General features: G+C 37.9%; 1 protein-coding gene across 8 annotated transcripts in view; it reads right to left on the bottom strand.

Annotated features, from left to right (window-relative positions):
- Positions 1–660: 660 nt before the first annotated feature.
- sptbn4a (spectrin, beta, non-erythrocytic 4a) overlaps positions 661–24,003 on the bottom strand; it is a 52,260-nt gene continuing 28,917 nt past the window's right edge. For 5 of the 8 annotated variants that reach the window (XM_073952098.1, XM_073952099.1, XM_073952100.1 and 2 more), the window contains 13 exons: positions 23,205–23,409; positions 20,727–20,972; positions 20,508–20,642; positions 17,330–17,574; positions 17,030–17,168; positions 16,615–16,699; positions 16,333–16,523; positions 14,098–15,062; positions 12,061–12,121; positions 10,939–11,192; positions 8,757–8,927; positions 3,965–4,007; positions 661–3,844 (listed from right to left, as the gene is read on the bottom strand). In XM_073952098.1, coding sequence (XP_073808199.1) covers positions 3,479–3,844; positions 3,965–4,007; positions 8,757–8,927; positions 10,939–11,192; positions 12,061–12,121; positions 14,098–15,062; positions 16,333–16,523; positions 16,615–16,699; positions 17,030–17,168; positions 17,330–17,574; positions 20,508–20,642; positions 20,727–20,972; positions 23,205–23,409 — 3,106 coding nt within the window. In that variant the 3' untranslated portion in view covers positions 661–3,478. Of the gene's footprint in view, positions 3,845–3,964; positions 4,008–8,756; positions 8,928–10,938; positions 11,193–12,060; positions 12,122–14,097; positions 15,063–16,332; positions 16,524–16,614; positions 16,700–17,029; positions 17,169–17,329; positions 17,575–20,507; positions 20,643–20,726; positions 20,973–23,204; positions 23,410–24,003 lie in introns of those variants that run through there. The other 3 variants (XR_012406807.1, XR_012406806.1, XR_012406805.1) reach the window with 2 other exon arrangements.

The following is a 24,003-nucleotide window of genomic DNA, read 5'->3' on the forward strand; positions in this document are numbered from 1 at the left end:
GATATGATTATATGCATTACTACAGACATGATAATATGCGGCTGTCCATCAATTCGGTGGGCAAAGAAAACCGCACTCCTACATCACGTTGCAGTGAGCCTCAAAACAGGAGGGATTTGGATCCAATTTTAACTATTCAAACAACTCCCAAAAGATTATTTTCATCATTGGTGCCCTTTAAAGGTTTGACTAAACATAAACAAAAACCAAAACAGCCTCAAGAAAAAAAAAAACAGATGTAGGCCTATATGTTACTGAACTTTTTTACAGTTACATCAGTTAAATAAAATAACTTACCTTTGGTGTAATAAAAAAAAACACCTCTAGCTAGGTTTTATTATTATTACTATGTGGTTTTTGTGGCCCCATAAAAAACAAGCTAATGTTAATAATTAATCCCCTTTGTTCATTGCCACTGTCACCACTGGCTTGCTTGGTTTTGGGTCTTGTGAAGCTGCATGTGCATTTATGGCTCTTCAGTGTTTTGGACTTTCAGCAGTGAAAATTAACTACTCTGAACTGAACTAAACTAAACTGAACAAATGATGAAGATGTTTATAAAAATCTGTCCCTACAAAATTTTCAACATTCTGCAAAATGTCTGCTTTTTGGTTAAAAATTTAACATTTTGATACAGAAAATAAAAACTCCACAGCACGCTGATATATACAACCTGTATTTATGAATTAGTGCAGATATCAGTACATAAATGATTTAATGTCTCATTTCAGCTATACAAGTGATCTGCTTATTCCACACATTTCTCCATCTCCATCATCAACAACATCATCATCATCATCCAAACCCAGTGCTTTGCTAAAGGTTGAAACCCTTTTGATAAACATGCACAGCTGTTGCATAGAAATCACCTCTATATTCTCTTTCATGCAACTTAATAGTGTTTTTCTTTAATTTCATGTGTGAAACAACTGACTTTGAATAAACGAGGGCAACCCATACTTTCCGTTTATTTTAGGGCTTGCTTTTTTCATTCTTTAATGAGTTAATAAATAATATAAAGACTTGCTGGTGAGGTCAAGCGAAGAAATAAGGGGTCGACACTGCTAAAGAAACAAAGCAAGGCGTAGCAAATCACAGACAAACATGAAGTGTAGCAATCATGAAGCCTTCTGAAAAGAAATAGTTTTTAGTACTTCAATGCCTTTGCAACACTGACCTCATGTGGCATCATTTGGAAACGCAGGGGTCGTCATGGTGTAGAACAGCATCCAGTGTCTTTTCTAGTACTCCAGATTGCTGTTTTGGGGGAAATTGTGCTTTTTGCAGGCAGACCAAACTGAAGGTCACTCTAAAAGAAATGTTGGAAATGTAGAAGAGTCCAAAAGTGAGTCCAGATCAGTTTTTCAGCTATGATTTTGGAAGGGGGAGCTGGTGAATGGAGCGAGTTTGCTTCAGCAAAGATTGGACAGACACATAATACACAGCAACATTCATTCAGTCCCATTTATCAGACACAGATACACAGTGCAAAACATTTATGAAGTTTCTGACACGATGATCAATGTGCAACTGTTTTCTGTTGTCATGAGGGGTCGTTGTGTGTTATGTGATCACAAGGAGTGTGCATTTCTGAAACACACAACTGGCTCGACAGGCAACATGCGGGTCAATATTGCATGTTTAACTAGAGCAGGGTCAATTGTTAATTCTTTAGTTGTTATTTTTGTTGCTGCAAGATGATATTAAATCTGGAAATGTGTGTTATATCCAAAACATACTGCCTAAAGGATGAGGTGCCCGCATCTGCCTATTACATGCATTCATAAGGCACCCTCAGTATTCACAGAAATCCATCAAATGAGCTGAGGTTTGTGGACGGCGTTGGGTATTATGAAAGAGTCTTCACTGGAGTATAATGTTGATATTTGCTGTTGCATAGACAATGAGGCCATAGAGAGTTTGTGCAGTGAAAACAGGCAGAAAGCTTGACCTCACCAAAATCATTTACAACATAATGTAAAGCCATAAAACCATCAGATCCAAAAATGAAGGGCAAAACATGTAAAAAGAAAAGAAAATGTAGACTTATTTATGGTTTATTCCGATATCTCTGTTCATGTTTTGTTTGTAAATATAATTTGCACCTATATAGTTTTATGAGAAAACTCATTGTCACAGTAAATGCAACAGCTGTCAAGAGACAACTCTCTCAACATCTAAACGAAATCAAAATGAAGACATTTTAATGGTGATTTCTTTTTACAAGGATCCAGTAAAAAGGATCTTTTGCCCTGACCAAAAAACCGAACAAACCGTAAACATTGAAAGTTGTGTTTCCGTATGCAAGAGATCTCGGAAAAAGTGGCCAACGCACATGTTTACCGTCTATATTCAGCCAGGGGCACTTTAACAACTCTTTTGAATCTGTTACATTTTCATAAGTTAATAAAAATGATAGTTTTTTTTCTTCGTAATTAGACGCTGCAGCTCATAGAAGTAAATCTCGTTTACTAGTATATATACAAATATATATATATACAATCTTTTTTCTTTATAGCATGACAAAGTCACAGACACCCTATTTTATGTGTACTAATCATTTTACAATCAAAGAGTGATGTTGGGGGGCAGAGATGATAAAAAGCAGCATATTTGTACATGTACACGGGGTGTTTGATCGTACTTCCTTTTAGTTAACCTTTAAATTGGTATCGCGATAACCTATTAAATACGATCATCAGTGAGATTATACATACAGTAGTACATTTGAGCTCCTTTCTGATGGAGCTGTTTTCACACACACACACACTGCCACGCTATATTGATGTATTGTGATGGAGAATCTTCATCGAGTGTAGTTTGGACTGAATCGTGCTCACCTCAACAGTGTGAAGCGTCGCATGATTAAAACCATCACTACAAGCAGCAGGTGGAAGACGTGTACGGCCTCAGGTAAGAGAATGGTGTTCCATACCAAACATTTTCCCATGATGCACTGTGCGTGTGCGTATGCATGTGTGGGGCTGTGTAAGAATGTCGATCAGGAGGAACACTGTCCCTACTGCCGCACTAGATTTCTCTCTCTTAAAAAGTCCACTACTTTTTCTTCTCTCTCTCTCTCTCTCTCTCTCTTTCTCTCTCTCGCTTGGAAGAGCAGAGCAGCTAAAACAAGCGGCCTTGTTTACTACATACAATATATTGCTTCAAGAAAACGCTTCTAAAATATTAAGGGCTATAGTCATCCTCAATAATCTAAAGTGCCTTTTCTGTGAGAGTCGAGCAGGGCGTCAGAACGGGGCCCTCTGATGCTGGGATACGTTCATCTACAGATTCTTCTGTTCAACACATTGGCACACAGACACACATCGACACATTCGAAGGGACATAATCACTTACATCGGTCCTGAAATCAGGCTGTCAGGACACACAGAGCGACAAAGACAGAGAAATGCAAGTCCTGTCTTCTCTCTGGAAAGATGGAGGGATGGATGAGTAAATAAAGGTGTTGAGAGATGAGTCATTTGCTTTTTCCCGAAGTGCTAGATCCTCTGGAACCCCGGTCTCCTCGCTCGCCCCTCTCTCGCTCCCCTCTTTCCGCCCTCTCTCCTCGGTCACCTCTGTCTCCTCTCTCCTTCTCGGATGCGTCCCTCCTTTCGGAGCTTTTGTCCGATGCTTCTATTTTATCTGATCGATCTGAACGCTCAGACTTCTCTGACCTCTCTGATCTCTCCACCCCCTCTGATGGCTCCGCCCCTTCAGAACGCTCCTTGCGCTCTGATTTGTCGGGGTCGGTGGAGGAGTTTGTGGCTTTCTCGTACTTGGCAATGTCCTCGATCTCTTTCAGGCTAGCGTTGATGCTGTTGACCCAACCTTTCAGATCCTCCTGTGAGACACAACACACACTTGTAATATTGCCAATTGTCAATTGTAATTTCAACAAAACTGCAATATTGTCATTTTAAACAACTAAAGCTGATCTTTTAACACTCTCTGTGTGACATACCTCATCTTTAGCCAGGAAGATGTAGTCCCCTTCAGCAGTGGTCCTGAAAATAACCGAAACACATCAATATATAAATAAATGTAAATGGTAAAAGCCTATGACATCAGTTTGGGGCTTTGATGTACAGAACACTACCATTTAAAGGTTTGGGGTTAGTTATTATTTTTAAGAAAAAAGTTTTTGAAAATCAAATCAAATGCGTAAGCCCCAGTCAGATCACATGATTTTTATTGTCGGTAATGAAGGTCAGATTATGCATTTTTTGTCTTGATAAAATTTTGACTTGCCGTGGCTAACAAATGTGCTAGACTATATGTTCCTTCACGATCAGTCATCCCATGACATCTACGATGAGCGTTATTTCCTAAAGCTGTCTCAAGTGTTGTTATCATGATATTTCTTATCTTATTCAGTTCAATGTTTCTTTTATCTTATGTCAATCTTAATAAACACTGATGCTTGCTGACAGCTAGGCTACATTATTTTAGGGCATTCGTTATGACACTAAAAGGATCAAACGTATATTTCCTTTTTAACATTAAGATATTTTCTTTCAAATCTAAATGTATATTTTCCAGCCATGGGTTGCTAATTAAACACTCCCTCATCAGAACTTGTCGTGAGTGAGAGAAAATGAAAGCAAATCAGCACCAAGGAAAAATCAAATGCTCAAGACAAAATAAGGACAAATTTTTAAAAAATGCAAATATACGATTGCAATATAAGTTTGTGATACAGCAATTACAGTGAAGCATTAATAAAATACTTATTTTCCACAGATGGAAACAAATTTATCCACCCACACAGTTGAGTACTGGATGGGCAAAAACAAAAAAAATCATTTGTATGTTTATCTTAGAAAAAATATCTTTTTAATACTAATTTCACTTGGTATAATTTGTATCTTAATTTTAATGTATCTTTTGTTGGTCAGTTTTCTACTAGATAAATAAGAATAATGAATAACATCTGAGGTGAAGTGCTTCAAAACCAGTTCACTATATGCTTCAGTGCCAAAGCAGAAACTGGTTTGTTAAATCAAATAAAATCTAGCCTAAATAAAATTAAAGTGAAATATTCACAGTTTCATTGAAGGTTATATTAAACTGTTTTCATTTTCAATGACAAAATCATCCATTGTGCCAGTCAGATTCAATTTAGTTAGTTTAATCAAGTAATTTGAATAAGCAAGACAGGCTTTTACATCGTATTAGCAGCACTCAACATGTTTACAGATTACCTCGGAAGAAGGAACTCTTAAAGGGATGAAAGAACTCAGAAACTTGTGAGAATGAAGATGTCTGCATATTTGTGTCAGTCTGTCAAATAAATTAGCTTAAAACACTTTAAAATTTTAGAGAAAGTAGTTGAAGTTTGCATAATTAATGATTGATCTTATCCATCCGAGACCCACTCACAAATAAATATGCAGTCTATTTTTTGATTACCTGACTAGTGGATTAATGCCAGCACCTGCCAGATATAACTGAGATATTATGAGCTCCTGTTGTCAAGTGTCACAAACGTGAAGGAACTCGTCGTGAAGATCAGGGAAAAAATTAAACATGCTAGACTTTCTGTGATGGTGTCATGGCTCATGAAGCGTCGCAAACATTGTATCGGTTACATTTACATTTACATTTAGTCATTTAGCAGACGCTTTTATCCAAAGCGACTTACAAATGAGGACAAGGAAGCAATTTACACAACTAAGAGCAACAATGAATAAGTACTAAAGGCAAGTTTCAGGTCTGTAAAGTCTAAGAAGGGAAGTGTTAGTAGTTTTTTTTTTTTTTTTTTTTTTTTTTTTTTTGTACAATTAGTGTGATATTCAAAGAGGCAATTGCAGCTTAGGAAGTGAAGTGGAGACTAAATAGTTGAGTTTTTAGTCGTTTCTTGAAAATAGCGAGTGACTCTGCTGTTCTGATGCAGTTAGGGAGTTCATTCCACCAACTGGGCAGATTGAGCGTGAGCGTTCGCGAAAGTGATTTTTTCCCTCTTTGGGATGGAACCACGAGGCGACGTTCATTCACAGAACGCAAGTTTCTGGAGGGCACATAGATCTGCAGAAGTGAGTGCAGATAAGAAGGTGCTAGGCCAGAAGTCACTTTGTAGGCAAACATCAGAGTTTTGAATTTGATGCGAGCAGCAACTGGCAGCCAGTGCAAACGGACTAGCAGCGGAGTGACATGTGCTCGTTTAGGTTCATTGAAGACAACTCGTGCTGCTGCATTCTGGAGCAGTTGAAGAGGCTTGATAGAGTTAGCTGGAAGCCCAGCTAGTAGAGAGTTGCAGTAATCCAGTTTGGAGAGAACAAGAGCTTGAACAAGGAGTTGAGCTGCATGTTCAGATAAGAAGGGTCGGATCTTTCTGATGTTATAGAGTGCAAATCTGCACGATCGAGCAGTTCTAGAAATGTGGTCAGAGAAGTTTAGTTGGTCATCAATCGTTACTCCAAGGCTTTTCACCATTTTGGATGCAGTAATGGTTGCCCCATCCATCTGGATTGAAAAGTTATGGTGTAGAGTCGGGTTGGCAGAAACTACAAGCATTTCCGTTTTTGCGAGGTTCAGCTGAAGATGATGATCTTTCATCCAGTGTGAAATATCCAACAGGCAGGCTGAGATACGAGCTGGAACCGAGGGATCATCAGGATGAAAAGAGAGGTATAGCTGGGTGTCATCAGCATAGCAGTGGTAGGAGAATCCATGTCTCTGGATGACTGGTCCTAGAGATGATGTGTAGATGGAGAAGAGAAGTGGCCCAAGAACAGAGCCTTGAGGTACCCCAGTGTTTAGATGCTGTAGGTTGGACACCTCTCCCCTCCAAGACACCCTGAATGACCTGTCAGAGAGATAAGATCTAAACCATTGTATAACAGTGCCCGCAACGCCCAGTGACTCAAGCGTAGATAGCAGGATCTGGTGGTTGACAGTGTCAAAAGCAGCTGACAAGTCCAGCAAAATGAGGACTGATGATTTAGAGTCTGTTTTAGCCAGTCTGAGATCCTCCACGACCGAGAGCAGGGCAGTCTCAGTTGAGTGGCCTTTCTTAAAGCCGGATTGCTTGTTGTCCATGAGATTGTTTTGAGTAAGAAAGTCCAGGACTTGATTGAACACTACTTTCTCCAGAATCTTGGCCATGAATGGAAGCAGGGATACTGGTCTGTAGTTTTCAAGTAGCGTATGGTCCAGGTTGGGTTTCTTTAGCAGTGGGGTTACCCTAGCCTGCTTAAATGTAGTGGGGAATAAACCAGAGTCAAGAGATGTGTTAATTATGTGAGTCAGTGTTGGTATGACTGCAGGAGAGATGGCTTGCAAGAGATGAGAGGGAATGGGATCGAGTGGACAGGTGGTTGCATGGCTAGATAGCACAAGTTTGGACACCTCAGACTCAGAGAGCTGAGAAAAAGAGGTGAGTGTGTGTGGTGTTGGTGTTGTATCTTGCGTGTTTGTTGTAGGTGCAGCAAATTGAGCACTGATTTTTGCAGTTTTGGTGCAGAAGAATGTAGCAAAGTCATCAGTAGTAAGTGTGGAGGATGCGGGTGGAGGAGGAGGATAGAGGAGGGAGGAAAATGTTTTAAAAAGTAGGCGAGGATTAGTGGCATTGTTGATTTTCAGACGGTAATACGTCTGCTTTGCAGAAGTAACCTCAGCTGAGAAAGAGGACAGAAGAGTTTGGTATGTTAAGAGATGTGCAGGATTTTTAGTTTTCCGCCAAATTCTCTCTGCAGCCCGAAGTTTTGAGCGATGCTCACGGAGAGCATCCGAGAGCCAGGGTGCAGGAGGACTGGCACGGGCTGGCCTGGATGCAAGAGGACATAATCGGTCTAGACATGATGCTAGTGTGGAGCAGAGTGTATTAGTGGCACTGTTCGAATCAAGTGCAGTGAGTTTGCGAGATGGAGGAAGAGAGTCTGAAACAATGGTGGATAGTCTATTGGGTGAGAGAGATCGTAGGTTTCTGCGAAAGGTAACCAGTGTTGGAGTGTGTGGCGGCTCAGGAGTAATGTGGATGTTGAGAGACAGAAGGAAATGATCAGATATTTGTAGTGGAGTTACTATTGTTTGATCAGTGAAGCAGTGTCGTGTGTAAATAAGGTCTAGCTGATTACCTGATTTGTGGGTAGCAGAAGTAGGTGCTCTTTTTAGGTCAAAAGAGGCAAGCAGAGTCTGAAAGGTTATCGTGAACTATGCTACATTACACGAGAAGAAACAATTGACTCATGTCATGAGACCCATTTGTCATTTCCGACTCCCCACGACATCCTACGTCGAGGAAATCAAGCTGAAATCAAGTCAAAATCATGTGATCTGACCTGGGCTTTACCAAGGCTGTATTTATCTTATCAGAAATACAGTAAAATCAGTAAAGTTGTAGAATATTGTGCCAAATAAACCAAAAATGTTTTCTATTCAAATATATTTTAAAATAAAATTTATTGTAGCTGAATTTTCATCAGTTATTACTCCAGAAATTATTCTAATATGCTGATTTGGTGCACAGGAATTACTTCCTATAATCAATACAGAAAAGAGGTAGAGTTCAAAAACCCAAAAAAAAAGCTTTATACATTTTTGCTGTTACTTTCCATCTATTTAATTCACTTGAGCTGAATTTGATGATGATGATGACAATGTCCAATCCCATTTATCTTTGTGCTTCAATAAAAAACAAATCCACACAAAAGCTGCAAAACAATATGGTGTCTTCACTAAATGGCCAATAAATTCCCTGCATAATTGTTTGTAGTTGCATTTTTGGAGTGATAGGCAATAGACATTAGTTTTACCTGAGAATGAAGACATTCTTCTTCTTTTTGTATCCATTGGTGGTGTCAAATTCGCAGATGGCCAGGTTGAGAAGAGGCTCGTCATTGTAGGGTGTGGTTGTGTGTCGTGCATCCTTGTAAAAACCGATCTCCCCTTGTTTGAGCACGCAGAATAGATTTACCCACGATTTACTGTAACAGGTTAGCAATACAGATAAGGCTTCACCAATGCATTCAGAAGTAAAATTAGCAGACAAACACACTCAGAACAGAACAGCTACTATTAATAGATAATAAACACTACAGGTTTGTAGTAAAATAGTGGTCTAATATGGTCAGTAATGATATATAGAGTGACAGATAGATGATTAATCCTTAAATTACACTTGAAATTAGTGTGCTGCATGCTGTAAACTAAAACATAATACTGGATGCAGTATGTATCACCTACTGTATATCACTCTAATTTCATCAGTTGCATTGGGATTTCGTTTATTTTATTTTTTTCCATGATGTAGGTCATCCTACACTAGAATGCAATCAATCTCTAAGTTTAAAATTAGGGATTTAATGATTCACCATGAGCCAGTTGAAAATCGATTAAAATATGTGATTAAAAAATGTAAATAATTTAGGTCTTGGGTGTCCTCAAAATATGTCTATAATATTCAGCTCAAAACACATCACATACAGTTGAAGTCAGAATTATTAGCCCCCCTGTTTATTTTTTTCCCCAATTTTTGTTTAATGGAGAGAAGATTTTTTTTTCAATACATTTCTAAACACAATAGTTTTACTAACTCATTTCCAATAACTGATTTATTTTCTCTTTGCCATGATGACATTCATTTATTCATTCAATTTCTTTTCAGCTTAGCCCCTTTAATACTCTCGGGTCGCCACAGCAGAATGAACCGCCAACTTATCCAGCATATGTTTTACACAGCGGATGGTCTCCCAGCTGCAACCCATTGCTGGGAAACATCCGTACACACTCATTCACACACATACACTTTGGACAATTAAGCCTACCCAATTCACCTGTACCACATGTCTTTGGACTGTGGTAAAACCGTAGCACCCGGTCCACAAAAAAACGACAACTAACCCAGCCGAGGCTCGAACCAGCGTCCTTCTTGCTGTGAGGCAAACGTGCTACTCACTGCGCCACTGTGCAGCCCGCCATGATGACAGTAAATAATATTTGACTAGATATTTTTCAAGACACTTCTATACAGCTTAAAGTGACATTTAAAGGCTTACCTAGGTTAATAAAGTTAAGGAGGCAGGTTAGGGTAATTAGACAAGTTATTAATAGTGGTTTGTTCTGTAAACTATTGAAAAAATATAGCTTAAAGGGGCTAATAATTTTAGCCTTAAAATGGTGTTTAAAAATAGCCGAAATACAACAAATAAGACTTTCTCCAGAAAAAAAAATATTATCAGACATACTGTGACAATTTCTGTGTGAATTTGGGAAATATGAAAAAAAAATGCAAAGGGAGCTAATAATTCTGATTTCAACTGTACAATTTTCTGAGCTCTTTTTGTTTAAATCAATAACAAATTTTGTGTGTCTCTTTAAATCCAAATAAGCTACTTCTCCCTGCCCACATTTGCAGAAGAGGGCAGACCCTTTACAGTTTGGATCATGGCTACTCCAGCAGCAGCAACAAATAATAATCTCTGTGTATTTTTAAGGCCTTAGCAGTTTAAACTCTAATTTTCAATTGCATAGGTTTCTTTTGCATCTGTCAACATGCAAATGCATTCAAAACCACACAGAAAGACCACACAATGGTGGGTATGTCTGTGAATGTAAACAGTTGGGCAAGAAACTGCATGTGTTTCAGTATATTAAATATGTGGAAAAACAGGATCTTTTGGACATGGTGGCAGCACATTTCTAACACATCTCAATTAAGCTTTCTCCTTTTGGACTGCTTTGTATTGCAATTATTTAAATTTGGCATACTGTGATGCAAAAAGAGGATGAAAACACCAGTTCAGAAAAAGTACTCACTGATATAGAGAATAACTCCTTCTGGAGTGACTTTGTAACTTAGTAGAACTTTTTTATGCTCAAACAGCACTATTACACACTAAAAAAGGTTGAAAGTGTAAAAATAATAATAGGACCCCTTCAACAGTTTATGCATGCATGCATTCAGATACTAGCTATTTTCTGCTGGTAGAAACACACCTGTTTGGGCTTCTCTCTTTCCCCTCCTCTTCGTGTTTCCTGTACAGGAAGCCCTCATGGTGGACGGTGTGAGTCGGAGGTTGAGGTGTAGATGGGACACTCTGTGCAGGTGCAGAGCGTGACCTCCGTGGCTCTTCTGGCTCTTTTGGACGAGGCCTTCTTCGTGGTTTGGGACGGTCACGTGCTCGAGGACGATCTAGACGACTGACTGGTGCAGAGAGGCTACTGGCGGGTCTGTAAACCTCTCCTCTCGCCTGAAAATGGAATGAGTATGCATGTAAGAGACAGAATAGTTTATTATAAAAATAATAATAAAAAAAACATTATGAATGGCTGTATATGGAAATTAGGTGTGTTGTGAATCACATTATATTCATCTTACATGAGCAGTGAAATGAAGATACTACAGATTCTAAGCTGCTGACTAAAATGTTTGGGGATCAGTCCTAAGTTTCAGAGGATGCAAGGTGACCCAGAAAGTGGAGAATTACTGAGATCACAGTTCTGCTCTATCACCATTGTGCCCTTGAGCAAGACACTTCAGAAGCCCTGTACCTGCCGTGAGTCTACAATTGTTTCTCTTTGGATGATACAAATGACTGAACAAATTTAATCAATGCTGTGTTGAATAATAATAATAATATTATGTTTTATATACACTACCCATCAATTATTTGGGGTCAATAAGATATTTGTTTAGAAGGAAATATAATTTTATTAAACAGCAAAGATGGACTAAATTGATATAAAGTAAAAGTAAATACTATATAGTAAAGATCATTATCAAACAGCCTATTCAGCATCAATAATATTGTTTTCTCAGCACCTAATTATCATATTCAAATAGCTTTCAAATCATTCACATAATGTGACAATGACAAATGTGTTTGATGAAAACTCATGACAGCTGTGCTACTACATAGGTAACATTATGAGGGAAAAATATATTCAATCAGAAAAAAGTTGTAATAACATTTGAAAATATTACTGCTTTTACTGTGTTTTCAAAAATCCCTAAAAACAATGTATAGTTTAAAAGTTTAAATAATAGCAGGGAATGAAATGCATGATGTAAAATAAACCTCTGAAAACACTGAATCAGTACAGACATATGACACATACATGGCAAGCTTCTCTCTCCTGCACTTGCTCAACAATCTCAGCCATAGTGGAACGCTTCTCCCTGAAATAGAAAACAGTTGAGAAAGCCAGCGAATTTAGATACCCGTGAACAAATCAGAACACCCACATGCACAAACTGACTTTCCTTACCCGTATGATTTATATTTACTTTTACAAATATGTTTTCTTCTATTAGCCTAACCATAAATATAACCCTCTCGAAACAATATTTTATATATTATTTTAATGAGTTTTTGTTATAATTTTTTAATTTTAATTTTAATTCTTAAATACTTCTGTCATCCGTTATTTTAATTTAGCTTCTTTCTCTTTTCAGTTTTAGTCATTTTAGAACTTCATTAAAAATAAACATGTTTTCATGTAATATTAATATTTCATTTTATTGGCTTTATTTCAATGAACAGAAAATAATTTTAACAAAACAGATCTTTTAATTAATTCAAATGTTTGTTAAGCTTCACTTAACTGGTAACTGATTTAAATTTTTGCTTCCCTCATGGGTATCTTTAAAGGGCACCGATTTTACCCCTTTTCCAAGATTTAACAGAATTCTTTTGTGTCTCCAGAATGTGTCTGTAAAATGTCAGCTCAAAACACCCATCAAATTATTTATTATACCTTTCAGAACATTCAAATTTTCTGCTCTGAACACAATGTAGCTGTTTTCGTTGCCTGTGACTTTAATGCTAGTTTTCCTCGCCCACCGTTCCTACGTGCTTGTCAGAGTGTGCCTCAGCTGTCAGATAAAGAGCACAGTGACAGACATGAAGGAAGCAGATCTCACGTAATGTTTGTGACAAATACTACAGTAAGAACTTTCCCAATGAGTATTTGATGTATTTGTTGTGGAGCTAATTCAAGCCTTTCGATGAGTCTCACACAATGACATACACATTAATATGCACTGCTGTATGGATATCCGTTATGTTAATGTACAAATTAAATCTGATTTAATGTCCAAAAACTGGGATTGAAGTATCCTCTTTTGTAATTGTACTGACATGTGGCTGTGGTGATTTAGACGGTAACATCGCTTTAATTCATTATAAACACAGTTGGGTGGGCGGGGAAACCACACTCCTATGTCACATTGCAGTGGACCTAAAAATTAGAGGGATTTGGATCCTATTTTAACGTCAAGAAATTTAAAAAAAGAGACTTAGGGTGCATTTACACCTAAACTTTAGTTTCGGAACCTGGTGCATTTGCCCAGTCAGTGCGGTTCGATTGGCATATGTGAATCCAGCAATCACGCTCGGATCCACGCCAAAACAATCAGCCCATGATCACCTGAATGAGTGAAAGTAAAAGCATGCTGAAATATTTCCGAATGCTGTTTATTCATTAGGAAAAATGACAACTGAAGTCTTGGTTTATTCGTTATTTCTCTCCATAATGTAAAGCCTATAATGCATTAGCCAACTGCTAGGCATGAGCAAGTCTTACAACTGATTTATATCTAATGATGATGATGTCAGTGGGTGTCACCCTTCAAAATTAAAGCACAGCTTTTCATTTATATTGTTTGATTGCTCATTTTCATAAATTAAAATAAGGACGCATGACAGATGAGTGGGACTGCAAAAAATACTGTGAAACTCTGACCAATGTGAGGAGAGTTTACTCGCATGTGACTTGTTTTAGCTATTTTGGGCCATTTAGAAACTTGTTTACTTGTTTAACTTCACACTGGTGTGAAAGCACACATAAAGTCTTTATATCACCCCAATATGACTGTGGACACTTCTGTTAAAACAGCTTCCAAAAGATAGTTTTCATCATAGGTGCCCTTTAATATTGACCCAATCGGCATCAATAGCCTCACAGTTAGCATGACAACATATAGCACTTAAGTGTCTACACTCTCTATGGTCCTGTCAAAATTAAAGGCATAAAAGCCCTAAAAACATAGATTTTTTTTTTTTTTTTTTTACTTAATTTATTCATTATTTTTACATCTCAGAAAGCAATCTTAGTCCCCAAACTAAAGCCAAGCAAACACAAGCACACACTCACCCAGATGGCTTCTTGTCAGATGGCTCTTTCCCAGATTCTGCATCACTGGAGTCATGTTTTTGCACTCTCTGCTTTCCGCTGGCCTCCTGCTCACTGGACGACTGTCTCTCCATTCTTCGACGGTAGCGCTCCTGCCGAACAATCAACGGCAGCTCGTTGAGTCGAGCCTGGATCTCCTGCTCGCTGGAAGTCTGTCTGCCTAGCCTGTACTCCCTCTCCCGCCGCAGGTGATCCATCTGTGGGTCAGAGCGGCTCCCCCGGGGGTCTCTTTGTAAACGACTGTGGATCATCTCCAGCGAGGGGTCCATGCCCACTGGAGGAGCCGGCATGTTTGCTCCTGCGCTAGCAAGCTGAGCTCGGTGGGCCTCCAGTAAAGGTGAAACCGCTTTGTGAATGTGGTTGATTTTGGGCTGAAAGCAGTCAGCTTTCAGATGCTGCCAAGCATATCCAATTTTGGGTTCCACAACCCCTACGGCACCTAAATGGTTCAGGCTATGGTAACTGGAGCCGTCCTCTGCTAAAGCACCCTGTTGATTTAGTCCAGTATAGCTGGAGCTGTTCCCCCCAAAGACACCAACTTGTTGGTTTAGCCCCTTATAGCTGGAATTATCCAAACTTGAAACACCCTGTTGTTTTATCGATTGATATAAAGGACTTTCATTGACGACCCCCGATGGCTGCTGTAGCCCATGGTAAGAGGAGCCATTCATAACAGGTGTGTAGGGGTTCAGGCTGGACCCAAGCCGCTGAGGGAGAGTGTGAGTCACTGTGTGTTCTATGGAGTGCATGTGGTCTGGTCCAGGCTTAGACTCGAGGAGTGAGTCCTGAAGGGGGTTACGGAAAAGAGATGATGATGAAGAGGAGGAAGAAGAGCTGGGCACAAGACAGGAGAGAGGGAACATCTGCCTGCTGAGAAGAGAGGAGGTAGAAGGTGGTTTGTTCAGTTCCTCCTTCATCTTTTCTGCCTGTAAATGGAGACAGACACAAGTTACACATATCTGTCATTTATATACTTTCAGTGCTTCCCACACATAGACTTTACTTGGGCGGGCTGCCCAGGTATATTAACGGCCACCCAAGTATGTTTGGTGACACTTTATTTTTTTATTATTTTCATCCTTTTAATCTTTTTTGTATCCGCACAATAGCCGAATATCCGCGATCGATTAACCAGTGGAAAATCTCCTCTCGCCCTACACGTTTCCTACTAAAACTGTCGACACTTCCAAAAACAATCTCACATGCTCTGCAGAGACCCACAGAGATAGGAATCAGGGACTTTAAAAATGTCTGCCCGGGGTTTCTAAATCTCCTAAAATGTCTGGGATCAGATTTTTGATTTCAATTTCTAAGCCTTCGTACATTTTTACTTTAAGCCTGATTTACTTTCGCTTGAATTCGCAGCTGACAATGCGTGCACAACCTCAAGAGCAAGAGAAACATTACATAATTAATTCTTTGATCAAAACGACTCAGATAAAGTTTCGAATATACTCAGAGAGGACGTAATGACATCTAAACTGACTGAAAAATATATATGCATCGTTAGAAATGGTTAATGATCTCATTTGCCTTATTTACATAACCTACACTTTATATTCTTGTAATTATTATACTTTTATAGGGATTTTTATTCCTTTATGTCATTTTTTCATCAGTTGCTGTATATATATATATTTTAATTTGATGTTAAGTACATATTTTATACATATATAACGTGCTTTGGCAATATTGTACAAAATGTCAGCATTTTACCTGCCAGTGGGTGCACAAAGCTCCTCAACATAATAAAAGTAAAACAAATAGTGGTGGATTTCTTTTTTATTTTTAAGTCTTTTTTGTTTGTCAAAAAACTTTCACCAATTGAACAGAAACAGTGTATAGTAAATACAAATAATGTCTAAAATCTCTTTTTTGTCACATGTAGGCAACCATGCACTGTGGGTAAACAGTGAAACAACTTGTTGAAGTGTAACTGATAATCGCTATATTAATGAATTAAACCTGATCTATTAAGATATGCATGAATGTATGCATTTCATAGGGACTTAGGACGTGCCTTCTGCCATATGCACTTAGTCATATGCAGTTGACCATATACTGAATTATGAGGTAGAAACTGCCACTGTCCCATGGTAACAAAATAAGTGATTTTGGGGCTCCACCTTCCTTCTTTAACATGAAAATCTCAAGTCATATTTTCTGTTTTGAGTGAGATGATAATGTGATAATAACCTGTCGTAAAGAGCTGAAATGGTCTTTCCAAGTGGACGCAGCTTTCCGGAATGCTTCATGCCGGCGAATCAGCTCCTCCACCTCGTCTGTCCCGCCCCCTGCCTCACGGGTGATTGGAGTAATTGGTTCCTTGATTGTGAGCCAGGGCTGCTCCGTCAATCCCGTCTGAGTGGACTGCAGCCTCTGCTTGGCTGGAGAGCACCAGAAAGATTGTAGATAAGTATGAGGAAAAATCAGCTTGGCAGACCTTTAACATGATACTACAACAACATTATCACTGACCTTGCTGAAGCTTCTCCCAGTGCAGGTCCCATCGCTCATTCATCTCTTTCTGCTTTGCCATGACATACTCCAGCTTTTCCTTCACCTGGATCAGAGGGTATGGATATTGTAATCATTTTAATGAATAGAATGCTGGGAAAAGTATTCATACTCATTGCAGGGGCATAAAGTGAGGGTGTTCCTTCCACATGTGTGCTGCATAATAGAATAACCTAAACAACAGTTGATTTATTTATATGTCATGTCTTATAAGACGTATTTAATATTGCAATCACATAGCAAATAAAAAAACCGAGATCCTTAGATTTAAACAGTTTAATAGATGTTTGTTATTTTAGAAAGAAACAAATGCATTTATTCATCAAGGATGCATTGTTTGCATGCTTTAAATCTTAGTATGAGAATATGTGTGCACCTCTTCAGCTGCAGGGTTGCGCGCAGCGAGCAGCATTTTTCCCATCTCCACGCAGTGCACAAAGTTCTTGCTCTTGTTTTCCATCTTACTCTTCAGATTCTGATGTTGGGACATCATGCCCTCTAGCACTGAGAGGTCCCTGACACGTTCACAAGGACCCACCCAACACCATAGCCCACGCCCAGACGCAAACAAGAAACACACAGACACATTACCCTGATGCACATTGTCTACTGTTATTGGTTTTAATCTAACCATCTATTTGGGATGATTCAGAGAGTTCTATAAATGATCTGGTACCTTGCATCGTCATTTGGGCCAATCTGCCCCATGATTCCATCCATCCACATGCTCAATTCCCGCACCACCGCAAAGAACTGGATCTTATCGGTTACAGTGGTGACCTGCACACGGCTGCCCTCACATGCAACGAGGAGCTCTTTCCAGGCCTGCATCACTTCCTGCTCACGGCTCAAAATGGCATCTGCCTTCTCCCCAGCATAGATTGCACGTAGCTGAACTGCATTTTCTTGCAGTTGGCGTACCTGAGGGGGTAAAAGGTAAAACTGCTGCAATACTTGAAAAGCATTTTGAAGCTGCTGCAAAGCTAGATTTTAATTGGCTGATGGACGAAAAATTGTATTGTAAGCACATAAATGTATTTTAGATATATTTAATCTACAACCTAATTCATTGATGTTTTGAAGCCACTTTATAGCAGCTTTACAATAAAGTTGTATAATATTATAATATTTATGCTCCACAAAATTATAATATTATTAGTAATTAGCATAGCAGCAACAATGTTGCTATGACCTAATCTAACACGGTAATGGCAGTGGTTGAGTATTGTGTAAAGTGGGCATGTCCAGATTCGATGTTACCTCCAGATAAGGACTCAAATATATATATATACACATATATTTTTTGACACATTTATAGTTATGTGGTGGCACAGAGTTAGACATCTTTCTTGACTCTTCATAGAAACAGCAACGCGTGTGGCATGACATCACTTTGTTGCAGGAACGCTATTGGTTAAAGGCCAGCAAAGTAAACACGGAAGCAGTTTGAAGCGGAAAGCGCGAGTATGTCTGCAGTCTGGAGGTATTATAAAGTTGATGACAACATTGCCAAACTGTGAGATATGTAACTTGGGATTGGTTTTTTTGGGATCAGGTATTTTAAGTTGAGGTGCTATTTGTTTTATTTTAGATTTTTTTATATTTACTGTTGCAGTAAATGGTGACACAGTGGCACAGTAGGTAGTGCTGTTTGTTAACAGAGTTGTTAAATATTAAATTAATGGGGAAATAAATAAAGAATAAGGAACATCCTGGATCTGTTTCTTCACTCTTTTTAAAATAATTTTTAATGTATTATAAAAGTATCAGATCGGGTTTTAGTCTCAGTAGATACTCATTATCAAATGACTTGGACTCGAGGGCAAAAAAAACTGATCTCTAGTGTAAAGTAACAAATTAAAAATATTCAATTATTGTAATTGAGTAGGTATTTTCGGGGATTGCAATTTACTTAGTAGTTGTAAAAATGTGTATTTTTACTTTCCTTTGAGTACATTTTTAATGCTGTATCGGTCTGCATCGATGCGTCCTCGATATCAAGAACACATCCAGGAACTTTCAGGTGTCTTCTGTACTTGCGGTCTTGAGTATTGAAACTGAACTTTGGCAGTTAATGATGGCATTACACAAGAACACAAGGATTTAAGATCGCTGAAGAACACATATTTAAAACAGCATTTTTTTCCTGTCTATGGGGGTTGGCTAAAGTAGAAAAATCAGTCATGTGATTCCTGTCCAATCAAATCACAAAAAAATTTAATTGGTAACACTTTACAATAAGGTTCATTAGTTAATGCATTTACTAACATGAACTAATCCTGAACAACACTTGTACAGCATTTATTAATCATAATTAAACATTTACTAATGCATTATTAACATTTAAGTCCATGTTTGTTAACATTAGTTAATGCACCATGAGTTAAAATGAACTAACAATGAGCAACTGTATTTTCATTAACTAACGTTTATTAACATGAATAAATACTATAGTAAATGTATTTTTTATTGTTTGTTCATGTTAGTAAATGCATTATTTAACATTAAATAATAAACCTTATTGTAAAGTGTGACAATTTAATTACAAAATACTAAACAACTTCAAGACATGGATGCTACAGAAATGCAGCTAAACATTTAAAAGCATTAAAAGTGTCCAAGAAGATCTTTAATGACACAATGACTCAGAGACTGTTTAAGCTGCATGTCACTGGTGAGAAGATGACAGATGTTTACTGTTTAATGACTGAAATGGCCATGAAAAAATAACTAATTGCTTCTGAATGTTACATTTTCACACTCATCCACAAATTGAAAATTCAGCATTTATCAGTGATGTAGGAGATAAGTGTCATGACTGAGAAAAGTACACTAACAAAAGAATAAGAGAGGAATAAAAAATGTTTTCTTCTTAGAAATCTGAGAATAAAAGTTGGAATTGTGAGATTAAATTTATTTTAACTTAAATTTCTGAGAGGAGAAAAAGGTAATATCCATAATTACATGCCAAACTTGCATGTGCAATTGCAAGTTTTAACCTCCTAAAAGGGGCGACGCAGTGGTGCAGTAGGTAGTGCTGTCGCCTCACAGCAAGAAGGTTGCTGGTTTGATCCTCGGCTCAGTTGGCGTTTCTGTGTGGAGTTTGCATGTTCTCCCTGCGTTCACGTGGGTTTCCTCCGGGTGCCCTGGTTTCCCCCACACTCCAAAGACATCTGGTACAAGTGAATTGGGTAGGCCGTAGTGTATAAGTGTGTGTGTAAACGTGTGTGTGGATAATTCGCAGAGATGGGTTGCGGCCTGAAGGGCATCCGCTGCGTAAAAATGTGCTGGATAAGTTGGCGGTTTATTCCGCTGTGGCGACCCCGGATAAATAAAAGGGACTAAGCTGACAAGAAAATGAATGATTGAATAAACCTCCTAAAAGCATTAATCTCAAACTCAATTCCTAGAAGGCCACAACTCTACAAATCTAATCAAGGTCTTTAAGATTACAAGAAACTTCCAAGCAGGTGTGTGAGTTGGAGATGGTTGAAGCTAAACTGTGCAGAGCTCTGGCCCACTGGGAATTGCGTTTGAGACCGCTGATCTAAAGAAAGATGTCACAAAGAGATAAAACGATACAATTAACTTTATTGTTTGCACAGTATTAGTGTGTGATATTTGAAACAGTTTTTTTGTCAGTATTTTAGTGCTCATGGGCTAAAATGGGAACCCCTCTTGCTGGGTCAGGTAGATGAACCAGCCTAAACACTTCCCCGTGGTTGCTGCACCTGCTCAGAACAGGTGTTGTGTGTTGTGTTTTGTGTGTGTGTGTGTGTGTGTGTGTGTGTGTGTGTGTGTGTGTGTGTGTGTGTGTGTGTGTGTGTGTGTGTGTGTGTGTAATTGAGTCTTACCTGCGAGACCAGCAGCTGCAGAGAGTGTTCGAAAGAGTGCAGGAGTCTCTGTAGTGTGCCAGGGTTGGCCGAGCTCACCTGGCAGGACCTCACCTCTGGCAGCTGTCTCATCTTTCCTTCTATCTGTACCAATACCTAAATAGCCAAAACACAGATGATTTTTAACACTTCTAATGAAATATTTAAAATAACAACTGTATATAGTACGTGTCTGTATACCTCCTGACAGTCAGTGAAGAACTTGTGCAGCTGGTAGGATGCTGCCAACATCTGCGCTCTGGTCTCCATGAGCTCCAGTAGATCCGCCCAGGACTCGTTCAGTCCGTCTTTCCACTCTGCAATGGTGGCAGCATCAGAGTGACTGCAGTCGATCATCTCATTCACCATCTTATTGACTGAATCCATCTGTTTCTGGCCCACTGCACGTGTCTCAGAGGAAAACTGCGTGAAGCTGCTCTGAAGAACCTGAGAAATTAAACAGCACAAAAATTGTATGTCAGAAATGAGCTCACAGGAAAACAGGAAATCCATTAGCACAGGACTTGATTTTATCCACATGCAAAATTTAATGTGCTTACATATTAAAAATTTAGATGCTGCATTTTCATTCAACAGTACATCAACTTAGAATTATACAGTTCTATCTGACATTTTTGTCAAAACTGAGTTATTCACAAATTCTTTTTAAATTACAACTTATTTACATTATGTGATGTTTTTTTATGAGTTGTTTACTTTTTATTTGTAAACAAAAAAGGTTTTATCTACAAAGTCGAGCTCTAGCTTGGCTTATAAGGTTCTTTCTATGAGCCAATCAGCATTTCGAATGCACGCATGAGGACCAATCAGGATCAGCTTTCTTTGACGTTTCACCAGACATTGACAGCGGGTAAGACCAGAAAGAAACACAAAATCAGAGTCGACTAAGTAATGCTGTACTACAAAAAATTGAGAAGAATCCTGGAACTGAAAAGATGTGTGTAAATGTGGTGATTTAAGTTTTTTTTTAATATTGAGATGAAATGTAACATTTTACATTGTTTAAAAATATTATCAATATTATGTTATAAAAAAAAAGAATAATAATATATAAAATGTGAAATAATTTTATTTGTGTATATAAAGTTAGTGAAACATTTTTCAGTGTTTACTAAAATTATTTGCTGTTTTCCATTAAAGTCTTTAAAATTGATAATAAGCCATGAAGGGCAAATATTTAATTTAACTCATGAGGCATATAATTCAATAAGTATAATTCAGTAGTTCACATAAAGCATAAAATTCAATAAATATTACCATAAAATAATATAAAATTAACTTTTATTTGAACAAAAAAATATTCAATCAAAAACATTAAATAAAGTTTATAGCAAGCAAAAATGTAACTTTCTCAAGCATCAACATATTGTTACAAAACCATTTTATTTATTTTTTTTGTGAATGTATTTCTTGAAAAGTAATGCTTCGATTAATGATCTGCCAGACATAACTGTATAATTCCAAGCAGAAAATGTCTTTTCAGAATTAGAAGGTTCTATCTACATTTGTTTGTTTTACCCCAATTTGCAAACTTAAGAGAATTTTGATAATTTATGTTTAGAGAAGATTTAGAGTCTCTGTCATGTTAATGAATGAAAGAGAACTGTTACACGCGTATTGTTTGCTATATGGAATGCAAAAATCTTTGAAGCTCAACATCTCAAAAACATTTAGAACACAGACATAACCTTATAATTCCAAGGCGACGAGTAGCCTAAAACAATGCAAGACCATCAATTTTTGTTACTAAACAATATTTCCAGTTACTGACACCCATTGTACCCTTTGATTTAAGGTCTCAAATGGACCAGCACCTTCTTATTTAATAGAACTTGGACTGGCGCCATATCTGCTGGACGTTTAAGACCAAATCAGAAACTTAAAGTTAAGGCTTTTTCAAATGTCTGTCCCAAATCGTAGATTATTCTACCTCTTTCCATTATGATAATCTCCACAAAATCCTTGTTTAAGGAGAAGCTGAAACTTAAGCTTTTTGAAATATATACATGTTCCATGTTTTATTTATTCTAGGTTGTTTTATTCCTTTGACTTTTATTTAATCATTTTTATTTTATTTAGATTTTACAGTTTGTGTACAGCACAAAGGTCAATGGCTGCTGCTGTTTTGTGCTCTATAAAATAAGTGATTAAGTTGTCATTTTGTTTTTATCTAGACTCTAGCCTGTTTCTGAGCCTATCCACTTTTGACCACTTCCAGTATATTTGAAAACATGTTTGATAAGATTGCATTCCCATTGTAAGATGTCCATGTGGTTGAATGAGTTCAAACAAATGACCACCTACTGTCTGCATACTGATTTAACGTGCGAATTATGTGATTTGTGAGATATCAAAAAAACAAGGTATTCATACTTCTTTTTAATTTAAATGGAAGTTGCCATCCACATTCTTTTGATTGTTGAAGTGAGCACTCTTTTAAAAGTGATGTAAAAGTGTGTCGTATTTATAGGGAAGGGACTCAATGAAATCTGAACAGTAGTCACATGAGACATGTTCTAGCAAAATATAAACACCAGGTGGAAACATTGTAGTGTCTCAGCTAATCAGTAAAATGCATGGTAATACCAGGTGTAAACGACATTTATATGACATACTTGGAGTTAAAAACACTTGACAGTGTGTAAGTGAGTGTATTACCGTGACATGCTCCAGGTCCTGGCCGAGCTCAGTGGAGCTGGCGACAGCTTCCCTCTCAGAGATCCATTTCTCCAGTGCCTCCACCTCTCGCTTCAGCTGATATAACCAGTACTGCTGCTCCAGTTTTGTTTTCCTCTGCTCTACCAGGTCTTTCAGAGATACGTATAGCCGGTCTATATGAGCCTGCTGCTTGGTGATTTGCTCACTAAGAGAGTAAGGAGAAACAGAAGAAGGCAAAAATTATTAAATTATTCTGAAAAGCGGTCACAGTCATTCAACAGCAAATATATATTCTGTGATGTAAAAAAGAAGCCTCTTGTGCTATGTAATCAAGTTCTGCAAAGGCAAAGCAAAATTTTAATTAAAAAAAAAAGACCTTCAGTGTCTAGGTCAATCAGTCAAACAGTCTTGCTTCAGTTCTCAGTGCACACCATGCTTCAGCTATTATTGTAATATGATGTATCATTGGGTGTTGAAATAGCATCTATCATCATTATTGTTATTATTAACATTTCTTATCATTCTAAAAAAAATTGTGTTGCATATTATTTTTGTGGATATATGTTTGGGATTCTATGATCAATAGAAAGTTCAAAAGAAAAGCTTTTATTTGAGATTTTGTAACAATATACATGTCCTTCCAGTATACATGTAATTTTTTTCCAAAAGGTCTTCAGTTTTCAAATATTTTTCTGACCTGCTTTTGTACGGAGGGGCATGCATCAGCATGTCAGAGAATTTTAATGATTAAATGTAGTGTGCCTAAATGTGCCTGTCACTCTTGTGGTTCATGGGGTTA

This window comes from Danio rerio, chromosome 5, assembly GCF_049306965.1.
Source record: "Danio rerio strain Tuebingen ecotype United States chromosome 5, GRCz12tu, whole genome shotgun sequence".
Lineage (NCBI taxonomy): Eukaryota > Metazoa > Chordata > Actinopteri > Cypriniformes > Danionidae > Danio > Danio rerio.